At 28.8% G+C, this 14,096-nt stretch overlaps 1 protein-coding gene across 1 annotated transcript; it reads left to right on the top strand.

The window, feature by feature from the left end:
• Positions 1 to 484: 484 nt before the first annotated feature.
• On the top strand, positions 485 to 2,870 carry LOC132753026 (uncharacterized). The gene is made up of 4 exons (XM_060743437.1): positions 485 to 586; positions 1,126 to 1,336; positions 1,593 to 1,689; positions 1,975 to 2,870. The coding sequence occupies exons 1-4, from the start codon at positions 487 to 489 to the stop codon at positions 2,434 to 2,436; spliced, it is 870 nt and encodes a 289-aa protein (XP_060599420.1). The 5' UTR covers positions 485 to 486; the 3' UTR covers positions 2,437 to 2,870.
• Positions 2,871 to 14,096: the final 11,226 nt, after the last annotated feature.

Raw genomic sequence — 14,096 nt, 5'->3', positions numbered from 1 at the left:
TTTAATAATACGAATAAAGTCAGTACGTCAATTAAAAAACAATACATACTTCCAACAAAGTCAAACAACTATTTTCCTAATTAGTTCTTATCTTGTCAGGTGCAACAATTGGATTGATTTTTTTCAATTTACTTGCCCTTTGTTTGTCTCTATGGGTTGATCTTAAACGTTACAGTTAGACAAAAATAAATCTTCGAACATAGTCATGATGATTTAATACCTCAGATAACTGCTTAGATAATAGGCAACCAGCTGAGCAGAAACGTGTTCATGTTCATATTTATGACCATCATTGAAAGTATATGAAAGACAAATATCTTGATGAAAAATTCAGTTGTGTTATAGACAAACCGATTTAAATTATTTGATAATTTCATGTCTTTATCAATGAACAATTCGTCCGTCCACTTAATATTTAACAGTTTTACAAAGTCATTCATTAGTTTACTAGATGTTTATTTGTTATTTATCTCATTGCAGGATTTTATGATAGGGGTACAGGGCCGAGACAAATCTAACAACGTCTTCAGACGTGTAACTGTTATAAAACCAATAGCCGTGTTGCTGAACGTGCCTTTGTTTTCTAGTATGTATTTAAATTTGTTCATTATGCAATTTGATATAACGGTATATAATGACGATATTTTCATTAATCTTATGTAATAATTATGAAACCTATTTACTAAGATTGACTTGAAGTTAATGAACACAAGTACAATGTAGTGATTGATATTCATAATGAATTAATTATGCATGTAGATCTAGTGCAAAATTATTTACAACAATCACGCTTTTCATCTAAATAACCAATTAAATGACTTTGTCATTTTTAAAAATGGTGATGAATTATGAATATCTTTACTATCACAAAAAGGAAAATCTAAAATCAGTTACTCATTCTTAAGATTTACTTAATTATGTAATGTATTTTGTTTATATGGTCAACTGAATGGAACTGAGAAAAACGCATGCGGATCAAAACATGAAATAAACAACGTTTTACTTGTTTTATCGCTTTTTATATGCTTATACAAATATATGAAAAGGAATATTTGTTTGAAAACAAATTGAATAAGTTGGCTAAAATATGCTTTTACAAACACGCTGATGATTTACATTTATTAGATCAGACAGTTAAACTTTACGAAAACACCACACTGGACATTCCGTTTACTGTTACCAACAAACTGTCACAAGATCAAAAGCTGGACATCAGAATAAGAGACACCAAAGGTTTAGCCGTACAACCCCTAAACGCTTCTACTACCCTTAAACCTGGCCAGAATTTCACAGGACAATTTACTATTAAAGGCAATCTTCCTCCGGGAAACGAAACGTAAGTATATTTTCCGAAGAGTCTATTTGTATTAAAACATTTGAGTTTCGTAAATGAAACTAAATGCATTTTGATTACCGATGATATAATATATAAATAATTATTCTATAAAAAACACTTTTATTCATTATATGATTCCAGTAGTTTTCATTTTCATTCGGTTTATGAATACTACTAGTTCTGCGATTTATCTTAAGTGTCAACATTTTAATTTTAAAAGTTTGGAACTGTAAAAACATATCTTTACTTTAAATAGGACCGTCACAATCACAGTTACACGTGTTCTTGGGATTGGCCGTACAAGTCCAGGACCATCTGCCATGCACACATTTGTTATACTAAGTAATAAAACAGTAAGTCTCATTTTGTTTTTGTTATATCAGCTTCAAAATTATTAACATGATCTCGTCTTTATCATTTAAACATTAATATAACAAACCATACATTTAAATGTAATAATCTAATAATTTAAATGGATAAAAATTCGATTAACAATGAATTTATTATCTTTAAAGCGACATTTGACAATTTCATTATGTTGACATAATAGCTTAAACACGGCTATATAATCAGTGTAAAAAGATTAGTCAACAAAGGTTACGCCATTATAATTCTAAATATGATTGTGATTTATGCAGACAACAACTTCTACAAGCACTAGTACCACAAGTACAAGAACAACAACATCCATGTCAACTTCACAGTCTGTGGTTACAACATCCTTTTTGAATTCGACATCTTCAGTTGGATCATCACACAATTCATCAACAGTAGCTTCTGTTACGACAGTCAGTAACAAGCAAACAAATGCCAAGTTCACAGCAACAATTCAAAGGGGACAGTCTAATCCAATAACTACGACACATTATGTTAGCAACGCTTTATCTTCAAATGGCCAAGCAACTACAAGTATAACGACAAAACATGAAAATAAAAACAGAGCGTTCAGCAGTGAAGAGTTGTTTGGCGCAGCGTCAATTTCTGGAATGTCAGCAGGACTGCTTATTGGTAATTATTACAGATATAATACGTTTTATATAAAGCATGAACTTGTCTTCAATGTGTTATATGCTTTTGAAAGCTATGACATTTCACTGTAAATTGTTTGAAAAAAACTTGATTACGTTGGTCAGAATCATTTCACATTTAATCCAACATTATTATGCCTTGTTCATTTAGCAACTTGTTTTTTAATGATATGTTTATTTTATGCAGGGGTAGCAGCGTTAGTAACGATGGGGCTTGTGTTTAGAAAGTTCATCAACAAAAAGAAAGTCGCACCCCAAAACGATGAGAATAAGAATTCTGTATCGGAATTGTCATGGACTTAATTCTTTCTGCAAAATTTATCCTATATGCATGTTGAAGCCACATTGTGATTAGCCGGTTATAATTGGTTTATTAATTATAGCTATGTTTTAAAGAACTAAAATACAAACTTTGTTTGAACTGTTCGATTATTAGGTTGTCATTTGTATCAGTGGTCATCTTTTCTTATGATTGCTGTATTTATTTTCTAGGACATCAATTGTGTTTTCGCTTGGTTGTTTCTTTTTTTATTTTATTTTATTTATTTTTTTGTTGTTGTTGTTTTTTTTTTTTGTTCTTTGTTGTTGTTCTTGTTGAATTGTATAACCGATTCTAGAAGTATTTTTTTAAATTAAAATTTATTAACAAAACATATTTCTATCTTAAATAAATACTACAATCATTAAGCTTTGTATGAAAAGGCATTTTTAAAAAGAAAATATATGGGAAGACAACAGCTATCTGTATATTTATGGAGCTAACGTAACTATTATGAGTATTTATTACTTATAAAAGACCCTATTAATTGAATATTCTTTTCTACTGTTCATACAATCCTAAGATAAATTATAAATTTAGGAGGTGTTCAAACAATGCAAGTATAAAACAAACAGAAAAGACCAATTTTTTTATGATTTCAAACATCTCAGGGTCAATCAAACTGAGCTCTGGTTGGTATCAGGCTACGTTTAATGTAAATCGTTTAAGATACTATTGATATAAATAATTTATGCATGACTAATTATTTACAATTTTCTAACAGCAGCTATGTTATGATACTGTTTTAATACTCATCATGCATGTACGATGTGTATTATTTGTATTTTGTAGCCTAAGTTAAATGTATTTTGAATGCTTATCAATGTTGACCATGTTTTGAAAAACTTTACAGCACATAAGCAGTGTTGTTGGATTTTTCATCATTAACGTTAGTATTTGCCACAGAGTCAGAGTTAATTGTTTTGTTACAATGATGATTCATGATATGCGATTCATTCTGAAAACTGAAAAAAAAACAAAGACAACAAAACAAGACAACAACAAACAAAACAAAAAATTGTGATAGTTATCCTTAGTTTTCAGGTTTTTTTTATAATACATGTTTTATTACTTAAACTTAAAAAGATATAAAATTTACCACTTAATTCTATAATTTTGAACAATACAAATAACATGTGATTCATTCTGAAACAACAACAACAACATAAAAACAATTCGATAGCTTAAGCTTAGTTTTTAGGGTTTAGAATTTTAGGGTGCCTTCTGGGTGACCTACTTGGGTGTGTCGGGGGCTGCGTCCTGTGAACGTTGCCTTTGCCTTGTTGATCTTTATTCTTGTTTTTTTTTATTTATAGAACATGTTTTATGACTTCAAGTTATTATATTTTAAAAGATTTTAACTATACCACTTGATATTTATAATTTTCAACAATAACAAAAACCATGTGTTTCATTCTGGAAAAAACCTACACGAACAACAACCAAACAAAACATAACACAAAATACATTTTGATCGTTTACCCTTAGTTTTTAGGGTTTATTTATTGAACATATTTAATTATTTAACTTATTTAACTTTAAATTTTTTGAACTATAGCACTTCATATTTATAGTTTTATAATAATAAACATACATGTAGTAAACGTTCTCGAGCGAATCAATGTCATGTTCATGATAACATAGAGAAAAACAGAATCTATAAAGAACTTCCAGAACGAAAGAAAAAATATGTTGCAGGTTCGGTTTTATTGAGCCTGTTCATGAACGGTTCTGGAAAATGCAAGTTACCGTTCACACCCCCTTACACCGGCGTAAGTGCATAATTCAATATTTTAACATGAAAATGATGAAATTAGAAATTTAGAAACATCCTAAGTTTTGCTCATACGGCGCTCATCATGGAATCTTCATGTTTTTGGAGATTTTGTAACAACAGTGCTAGGTAAAAATATAATAGCTACAGTTTATACAAGGAATCAATAATAAATATGATTAAAATATGAAAATAAAATTTCACAAATAATGCAATAGACTCTTTATTAGCTATTTTTTAACATTTTATGAATCACATCTCTTTTTTTCTTACACTATGTAAGGAAAAAGAATGTTTAATATTATAATATTTTTACTGTTGGCAAATACAAGAAATGCTACAAAAAACATCATTTACATATTCCCGAATCTAAATTTCCTTTGATGAAACACAGTTGATGCTAATAAAGCATGACAACATTAATTTTGACCTTCTTCAAGATATTTATCTTAAAAATGCTAAATAAAGTTCAGAATGGTTAAGTTGTTCATGGATGTGGTCATGTTGTCTTCCCTTTTGTCGGTTGGTATATATTTGAAATCTTATGAATTATATCAAACATATCTGATAAGATAAGTTACGTTTAATGTCAACAATTAAATGCAGAAAGCGTTGCAGGCTCGGTTTGACTGATACTGTTTAAGGACGCAATAGTAAAAAAGTAAAATACATCAAGAAAATTTTCTGGTCAACTCAAACGCCCAGCCCCTGACTTAAGTAGTTCTCAACATTAAAAAACATGAACATGATGTTTAACAAAGAATTAAGAAGCATTTTCACATGTATAAGGGGATCATGGACCCTTTACTTTGACAATTCCTTGCCAATATTTGTTAAGGGTTGTATGGTCCACAGGAAAAAGATATTTGTCAACTAAACGAGGAACATAGGTGAAAATTAAACAGGAGATCAGAGGTTAAAAATTCTATGTATCAAAGACAGATGCGAATAGGAAAATGTCGGTAGCGTTGGTCACGTGGCTAACTTGGGTCACGACAATTTTATCTTCGTATGACACAAGTACTGGAAACGTTAAAATAGAAAAAAATGGTTAAAGATAAGTTGCTAGATCTTGTTTTGCAAGCAAGCATGGATAGATATGTTTAAACTAGTGGTAGGAATGCTGGAACCACCCGACAAATTATTGTTTTTTTGAAAAATTGTGACATGCCAATTTTTGTTGCCAAGTTGAGCTGAAAAGCACTATATTTCAGAAGATTAACATAAAATTTTTACGTGCGCCACATAAGTGTTACTTTGGTTATAGAATCGCATGGTGCACTTGCAATTTTTACTAAAAATATTATTTTGCTATCCTATCTTATTAATCAAATGTTTTGACTTGTCCAGTTTACTTAATTGAATAACTTGTGTCTAAGCAAAAGCAAAAGTCCACGTTATTTGGATCATCTCTCGTAATCATTATCTGTAGAGAAAACCCAAACATTTTATTATTTACCATCCAAACATTCCATGTTATCATTTAGTGTTATTACCTAAGCTGTAATGTTGTGCTTACCTGTAGCCTTACAAATGACTTATTAGTTGTGTTCAAATTAATTTCAATTTTATATCGTATTAGAAAACAAATTCTTTTATTCAAAAACATATAATTCGAAGACAATGTCACAGTTTTGTTATTTAAATGACAATGACACGTCTGGTAAGTTAAATAACTTTATAATCTACACCGTAAACAATTATTTTTGTGATGCCATGCCTGATGATATCAAGATTGCATTTAAAACATTAAAAAAGAAGTATCAATTTTAATGAGCAATTTTATTTTTATGCATAACTTTTAAAAACTCACATTATATACATCACCATAGTTATTTTTGGCTTCATTAAATTAACGCCGGTGTTATAGAATTTAAAAGAATGTATTCGTTCCCTTTACTTCTATCATGTAAATAATTATTTGAAAAGAAAACATGCAATTCTTATGCATTAAGAAATTACCTTGCTGATGATTTTGATACTCCTGATCTCTCCATGGTTATCGAAATGTAAAAAAAGGAATAGAACGCCATAATGCGAGTGTGAAGATTTAAAGTCCGTTTCGAAAGAATTGCTGCACCTCTAGAGACTCGGAATAAATGTTTACAACTATCGCAACTTAATTTTAAACTTAAAGTCGTACGTTTTATCTTTCATTCATTACTAATAAGAGTGCTTTTCATATTTGTCAGACAAATTGTAATATTACTAATTTCATAAAAGATTGAAATTGTGCGAAAATCTTGCCATTTTGTGGCAGCAGCATATGCAAATGAGTATAACATTTTGTGACGTATGCGATTTGTTTTGACGAATAATCAATGTTTGAAAATATTGAACCGTATTATTTTAACATTACCATTCACTCTTTACCTTTAATCTTTCTGCATTGAGTGCTCATGTTTTTATGTAAAATTAAAAAAAAACTGTTTCGGAAGTGTTTGTATGTATTATTCTGTGAAAATGCTTTGTAGGGGATTAACTTTTCATGTTATGTGATTAAAACTGAAGTGCTATGTAATTCTTATGTTTTGCCAATTCTTTTAATCTTAAATGGAATGCAATTGAAGTTGCTCAAAAACCTCTTTCTTTTGAGTTGTTTCCAAATTTAGCTACATTTCCAGTTTTGGATGGGGATCGAAAGGACGAAAGCGATTGTGTTTTCTCTCTCTTAAAGTGTATTTAGCTTAATATGTATGTTGTCTGAAGTTTTAAAAAATATTATTGAAATTTTGAAAAATAATACTTACACAATACCTGTATGAAGGAAATATATTTGTTATATCATGAAGAGTGACTGGCTCGCATGCAGAAATGTATTCTTAACTGTTAAAACCCTAATTAAAATAGCATAAGTAATAGTTTGTATTCTGATTAAGTACAGTCTTCATGTATAACGGAAAAATTGAATGGTACAACTTTTCAGGAATCGACAATACTATTATGAAAACAACGAGAAGATTCCATTTATAATTTCACAATTTAATTGAATTACACATGTATGAAATATCTTTATCATGAATGAAAATCATATATCGACAAAAGTAAAGTTCCTCCTTCTTCATGATGTTTCATGCACTCAAATATGATTTCACTCTCTAAACTCAGTGCTGTTGTCTAAAAAAACATTTTGAAGCATATTTGCTGATACTTTAATTAAGGCAATGCACAGAAACAAGATGAGAAATGTTAAGAGATGATTTTTCTTAAGTTTGCAAATCAAACCACGTTATAAGTTTTGTGTCCTTAGTGTTTTGTCAACACAAAGGACTTTGATCGTAATCAAATAGTAATTATACAAAGTATTCTCAGGAAGGAAGGAAAAATATTCTGATAAAGAAGTCATAAAGTTATAACTGAAATGGTGTAAAAATGAAAATACAAGATTTACAAGACGATAGTCAAAAATGAAGAAGAAAACATAAAGCATGATTGTTCTTACGTTAAACAAATAAATAATAGAAGATTTTTTAATCATGTCTTGTCAATGATAAATCTGAACTGTGAGTTATGAATGCGGATTAGGAGTGGAATTCTTTTTAAGTTTCATTAAATTATCAAATGATAATTTTTAGTTTTCTAGAATTGCTAGAAAACAAAGACGGCCAAATTAAAATGATACCGACTGTGTTGTAAGATAGTTAATGGACGGCGGTAGAAATCAATTTGTGCTCATAAGCACCCATTTAAGCATTGAATTCATAGAATATATGTTTCATACATTTAAAACTAATTTTTGTATAATTATGGTATATCAAATACTTGCTTTATTACTATTACAACTTGTATAACAAGTACAAAGAAGCACATGTGTATTTTAAAAATAAATAGCAGAAAAAAACGTAGCCGACAGTTTGTTGATTACAACAATTATTCTTAACAAAACTAATTGTTACATAGAGATGAATGTTAAATTATCACTCCAATTTGATTTAAATACTTCATACTAAATACCTTAAAAGGAATTGCAAATGTTGGTAATTTGTGCATAAATGCATAGGAACTAAAACTGTTGAAGAATGTTGTATATGTATGTAAAAGAAGTCAAAATATATACAAAGAAATAAACCATATCAAGAAAAAAATAATAATGTCAAATTAATAGAACGACTCTTTTAGTCAAAACCGTTACCCTTTTCAAGTGGGTAAAATACCTAACATGAATCTTGTTTAATACAGTGAGTTATCGAGATTTAAGGGAATTTACGAGATTTCATTGATCGAAAACCTAGTTATCATCTGTTTTGTATTGGCCAATTTTAACATATATTTTGTGCTAAAAGAGTAAGACAACTAGTACAATTCTGAAATCAAAGAAACGTTTTTGATTCGTTTTTTAAATCCTTAGAGCGGATCATTTTTGGTGTCAGCGGTTGTCTAACAAACGGAAGTTAATGATGAAATCAGGGACGTCTTCTTTGTTGATGTTTTTATCCATGCTTTTGTTTTTAAGTTCGGCCTCAACGTGGGGACATGAATCTGGGTATGAATATTTTAACAAACAAGGTGAGAAATAAACTTTCACATATACATTCAGATAAAATTAGATTTTTAATCATTTTAATGTTAACTATTTTAAATATTCTCAAAGCTATAAAAATATGTTTTTGATCGAAGTTTTATTTTTTATTTTTTCCACTCTTTATTTTGGCAAATGTTGATGCCAAAACTATGCATTTCGGTATGTATATAAAAGTAGGATAATATTATACTTTCAGATTCGAGCCTTTTTCCTGCTAGACATAGTTTCAATTACAGGCTATCAAAGGTATAAATAATCTTAAAAATCATGATCATTTGTCCAAAAAAATAATAAAGAAGGACCTGATCAAAATCCGTTTACTCGTATCCGTTTTACGAAATGATATGATATGTAAATCAATAAATATAACTTTACAATTCTGTCATTTTGGACGTTCTTCAGGGATTTATTTTATTCTATTTTATATACTTTTTATTGTTAAATTCCTTGATTCTTTTGTTAATTATTATTATTATTATTACTATTATTATTATTATTATTTTATTATTATTATTTTTATTATTATTATTATAATTATTATTATTATTATTATTATTATTATTATTATTATTATTATTATTATTATTATTTTAAAACACTTAGTTCATTTCAGAGAAGTGCGTCAAATACTGTCGACATTGCAATGTTCACACAAAAAAGTACAGATAGTGGTACATACCCCATATATGTTGACAGCACAATGCGTAGACTTATGATCGAAATAAAAGCTGATGGGTCAACTCTAGTGAGCCCGCTTCTTAAACCATCAGGTAAAATTATTTGTTATCTGTTGTTCTTCTTATTTTTTTTATTTTGAAAAAAAGTATTGTCATGTCCATAATGTATTCTTTGTAACATTACTTTAATACATGTATGTTTAAAATTTATGTACGAACCAAGGAATTGCTGCTGTTAAAGTACAAAATTGAGAAATATAAATAAATAAATAACCATTTTTTTTATAAATAAATAAATATATATAACTGTACTTTACAATCTTTTTCGTAGGTGCAATGGGTCCACATCCAAAGCTAAAAAGAAATGCCAAAAATGGAACAGTAACAGCAAGTTTTGACGTCGCCATAGTTCCTGTAATAAAATAAGCACTGTACCTTGAATATAAATCATAACTTATGCTATAATATTTTTTGTTGGTGTTTTTAATTTCAAAGCTGTTTCAATAATGTTAATTTAGTTATTCATATAGTTTAAAAAGCATATGCATTTGAATCGGTCTTTAAGTCCGTATTGTCGTTTATAGATGCTTGACATTCAGTCAAATTTGTTGATATTTTTCATAGGCAGACTATGGAATATGGAAGCTATCGAAATTAGATGCAAATGCATGGAATGTGAAAATTCAAGGAGAGAGTACTCTAGATTTTACTTACACATTTTTAGAAGGGAGTTTAATACAGACAATACTAAAAGGAGATCCAATCCAAGGTTTCTAAAGTTTTATCTTTTGATAGTTTTTGAAATGTAAATTCTAGACTATTTTATTATAATAAACATATAAGTGGTATTAACTTATCAGTGGGTAAAAGTTGAACAAAATATTTTTTTAATCGCCGTAGCAGTTAAACGTATACTAATTATCAAATTTTTGTAATATTTATTCTAAATGGATCTTTTGAACTGAAAGCCATATCTGTACGGTTATAATATACAATACAATCAGTTATTATAGTAAATGACAAACTCTTCGTAGTTTAAAACTTCTTTTTTATTTAATCCATTATTATTTATCTATTTTCATAACAGGCGAAACATATAAGACTGAAGTTGATGTTGCGGAATATGGTAAAATTAAAACAGTTGATAAGTTTCTTGTTTTTGTGACTGAGAATTATAGTCCTGTAGATACTAAGACCCTAGTGGGCGGCAAAGGAGCTGGGAAATATGAGCTTGCAAAGTTGCAAATGCCTAACCGAGTAAGAACCTTGTTATTACAATACAATGTAATACTAGATGCGTTTGTGAAAATGATATTTTTTGAACAAACCTTTTACAAAACCTAACAAGATACCCATACTAAAAAGTCAAAGTCGAGCGTTTAGAAAGATAAATTATGTCATTGTTTTCATTACAGGATTTCTTGATTGGGATACAAGGAAGGGATAACTCAAACATTTCGTTCCGACGCATAAAATATGTAAAGCCCATTGCTTTGTTGCTTTTTGTTCCTTTACTGACAGGTTTGTACGAAATATTTGCATAAATTTTTATTGTATATATAGTTTTTTCCATATGGATTACAGTGGATAGAGCTACAAAAGACACATTTTCAATAAATATTTCAAATATTGACCAAAACAATAGAAATGTTTAATTTGGATATTCTTATAAACTGTTGCTTGAAAAAATGTATATAAAGTTTTAAGTGATTTAGAATGAACAGTAATATACATGTATATGATAATATTTGTCCATAAAAACAGGGTAATTTTCTTTGTCCAGCTACTAATTTATACAAACCTAACCAAAGGAAATCCCTTTTCTGTTCCAAAAAATTGTCGAAAAAAAAAGATTTGATATCAGAATAAAGAATCGGGGTTTGCCCAGGCCACCATATTATTTTTTCAAACTATAAAACCCTGGCAAAAAATTACCGGGAAAGTTTGTTCTAAGGGGGGTTTCTGGAGTTAAAACGTAAGTAGAATGAAAGATATTAAGTTATTTTTTTTTTTTTTTTTGGATTAAAATTAAACCCTTTTTAATAAAAAACTCTTATTATTTGTTGGTATTGTTTTAAAACAGAAAAAAATGAATTAAGTTATTTAGAGGAATATGTTGTTCTGTGGTGCGTGGTCGAAATTATGATGTTATAACGTGAGTGTTCCTGTTTTACAGAATTGTAACAATTACAGCAAAACCCTACCTCGGCCATGGACAGAGAAGTCTGGGACCATCTTTCAATAGAAAATTTATAGTACAAAGTAACCAAACGGTACGTGTATTGGTGAATGTTTTCACATTATACTTTGCTTGAACGCTTTGGCTTTGTGGTGACTTTCATTCTTTTTACATTTTAAGTATAATTCATAAGATAAAATCACCAAAATATATTCCAGAATATCTATGACAATGATACTAAAGTAAATAAAACAATAAAATTATATCGCATGCACGAAATGGTATCTCATTCTGCTTAATATGTTATTACAGTTGTTACGTTGTTCTGGAGCATTTATTTCTGTGTTTATATTCAATCCCTGTGTATTCAATTATAGATACACTTTGTTTGCTAATACTATAAAACAAAATCCGGAATCCTTAAAGAATGATAAAAACGGTAATATTAAAATGCCACAGGTTTGGTTTCAGGAATTTGGACAAAATATAATTTATTTATATTTATTGAATGACTATTTACGAATGTATCAATGTAGAATGATAACTAATATGATAAAATCTAATTATTCATACTAAATTTTTATGTTTGGAATACAATGGTAATCCTTAATATAATTATAAATGTCATAGTAAATATTAATATGACGTTTATGGAAATAAATAATGATAATTTTTATGTACTCAACAATTATGATATTATGAAAACAGATTATGGTTATTGTAAACTGTACTTTTTATGTATCAAAAGAAATGTAACAATCAAATTAGGTAAATGTAAACCTCTTTCCCAATTATGGCCATAAAATCAAACAAACAAACGTTTAAAGTAACAAGCAACAAAACAGTGAGTGTCTGTTTGGCAAGTTTGCGAATTTGCTAATATGATCAACGTGAGCATTTACTTATTTGTATCTTTTTAAAAAGAACTGTACTTAATGTACATTGGAAGTAAACGATTATTTTAATTATCTGTCTTAACACGAGAAACGTCTGCAGCACTTGTAATTTAGGTAGTTGTTTTTATTTTATCTCCAGTTTCCAGAATTTTCTAGAAATGATTAAGGTGTATGGTGTCAAAATTGTATTCACTAATATTTGAATTTTGGAGAAGGTAATGCAATTAAACAGACAGGTAAAGTATATTAGTATATTTCAGACGACAGCTTCTACAAGAAGTACAACAGTTGTAACAACAACATTCACGCCAACATCAAGGTCCATTGGCTCATCATTGAATTCGGTTCCAATTGGAGTATCAACTTCAATGGTTACCAATAATCAAAACGCTAGCGGTTCCAAGTCCACAACAGCAACTCATTCAAGGTCACAATCTGGTAGCAACGTTTTACCTGCAAATACCCAAGCCACTGCTGCAGCACCGAAACATGAAAATAAAGACAAATCATTTAGCAGTGGAGAATTGTTTGGGGCTGCGTCAATTTCTGGAATAACTCTAGGAATACTCATAGGTACTACTATGTTAAATGTTTTTAATAAATTTCTAAAATATAACAAAATACATGGAAAGGGGTATTTACTTTAAATTGCAATGGAAAACATTTAATAGTTTATTTGTTTATTTAATGTGCAATAGGTATATTAACTTTATACAGATGACAATACCATTAAGCATTTCTGAAAGCTTCTATTACAGCAACACTTAGTCAAATAACTATTTGTTAATTGTTATTGCTAATTGTTAATTTTTGTTTGCAGGAATCGCAGCGTTGATTACGATGGGATTGGTACTTAGAAAGTCTATCAACAAGAAAAAAGTGACACCAATGATCGGAGATAATAAGAAGAATTCTGCACTGGAATTGACTTGGACTTAATTTATCATTACTAAATTATTACTAAATTATGAGAATGATGTACCAATTGCAGTATCGTTGTGAAGTGAAGAAGCAAAAATATATCTCATTCGTATATATTATTCAATATAAATTGATTAAAAGTGCAAACGATTTAAAACATTTTACATAATAATCATACATTTATATGATAACAAACAGTTTTTATAAACGACATATAAGGTAAATAATGTATGTATATGTATGATTTTAAAATCTGGGTATTTATCAATATATAGTTATATCCTTAGTTATTTTCCCAATAGAATAAACATGACTATATTTTTAGGATTGTCTGATTTATTTTATAGTCATTTGTCTTTTGTATTCGATTTCCCGGTATTCAGGTTTCCTCATTTTTGATATTACATTAGTTTTTTATATATATTTTGATTCTCATTTCATGAA

Source organism: Ruditapes philippinarum, unplaced genomic scaffold (assembly GCF_026571515.1).
Source record: "Ruditapes philippinarum isolate M1 unplaced genomic scaffold, ASM2657151v2 ctg689_1_1_1_1, whole genome shotgun sequence".
Classification (NCBI taxonomy): Eukaryota; Metazoa; Mollusca; class Bivalvia; order Venerida; family Veneridae; genus Ruditapes; species Ruditapes philippinarum.
Note: the sequence above shows the minus strand (reverse complement) of the source record. Positions and strands in the feature narration are given on the sequence as shown.

Coding starts and splice junctions, on each gene's coding strand:
- LOC132753026 (XM_060743437.1), top strand. CDS start 487: ATGATAGGGGTACAGGGCCGAGACAAATCTAACAACGTCTTCAGACGT. Junction 1,337..1,592: donor CTTCCTCCGGGAAACGAAAC/GTAAGTATATTT, acceptor TACTTTAAATAG/GACCGTCACAATCACAGTTA. Junction 1,690..1,974: donor TTATACTAAGTAATAAAACA/GTAAGTCTCATT, acceptor TGATTTATGCAG/ACAACAACTTCTACAAGCAC.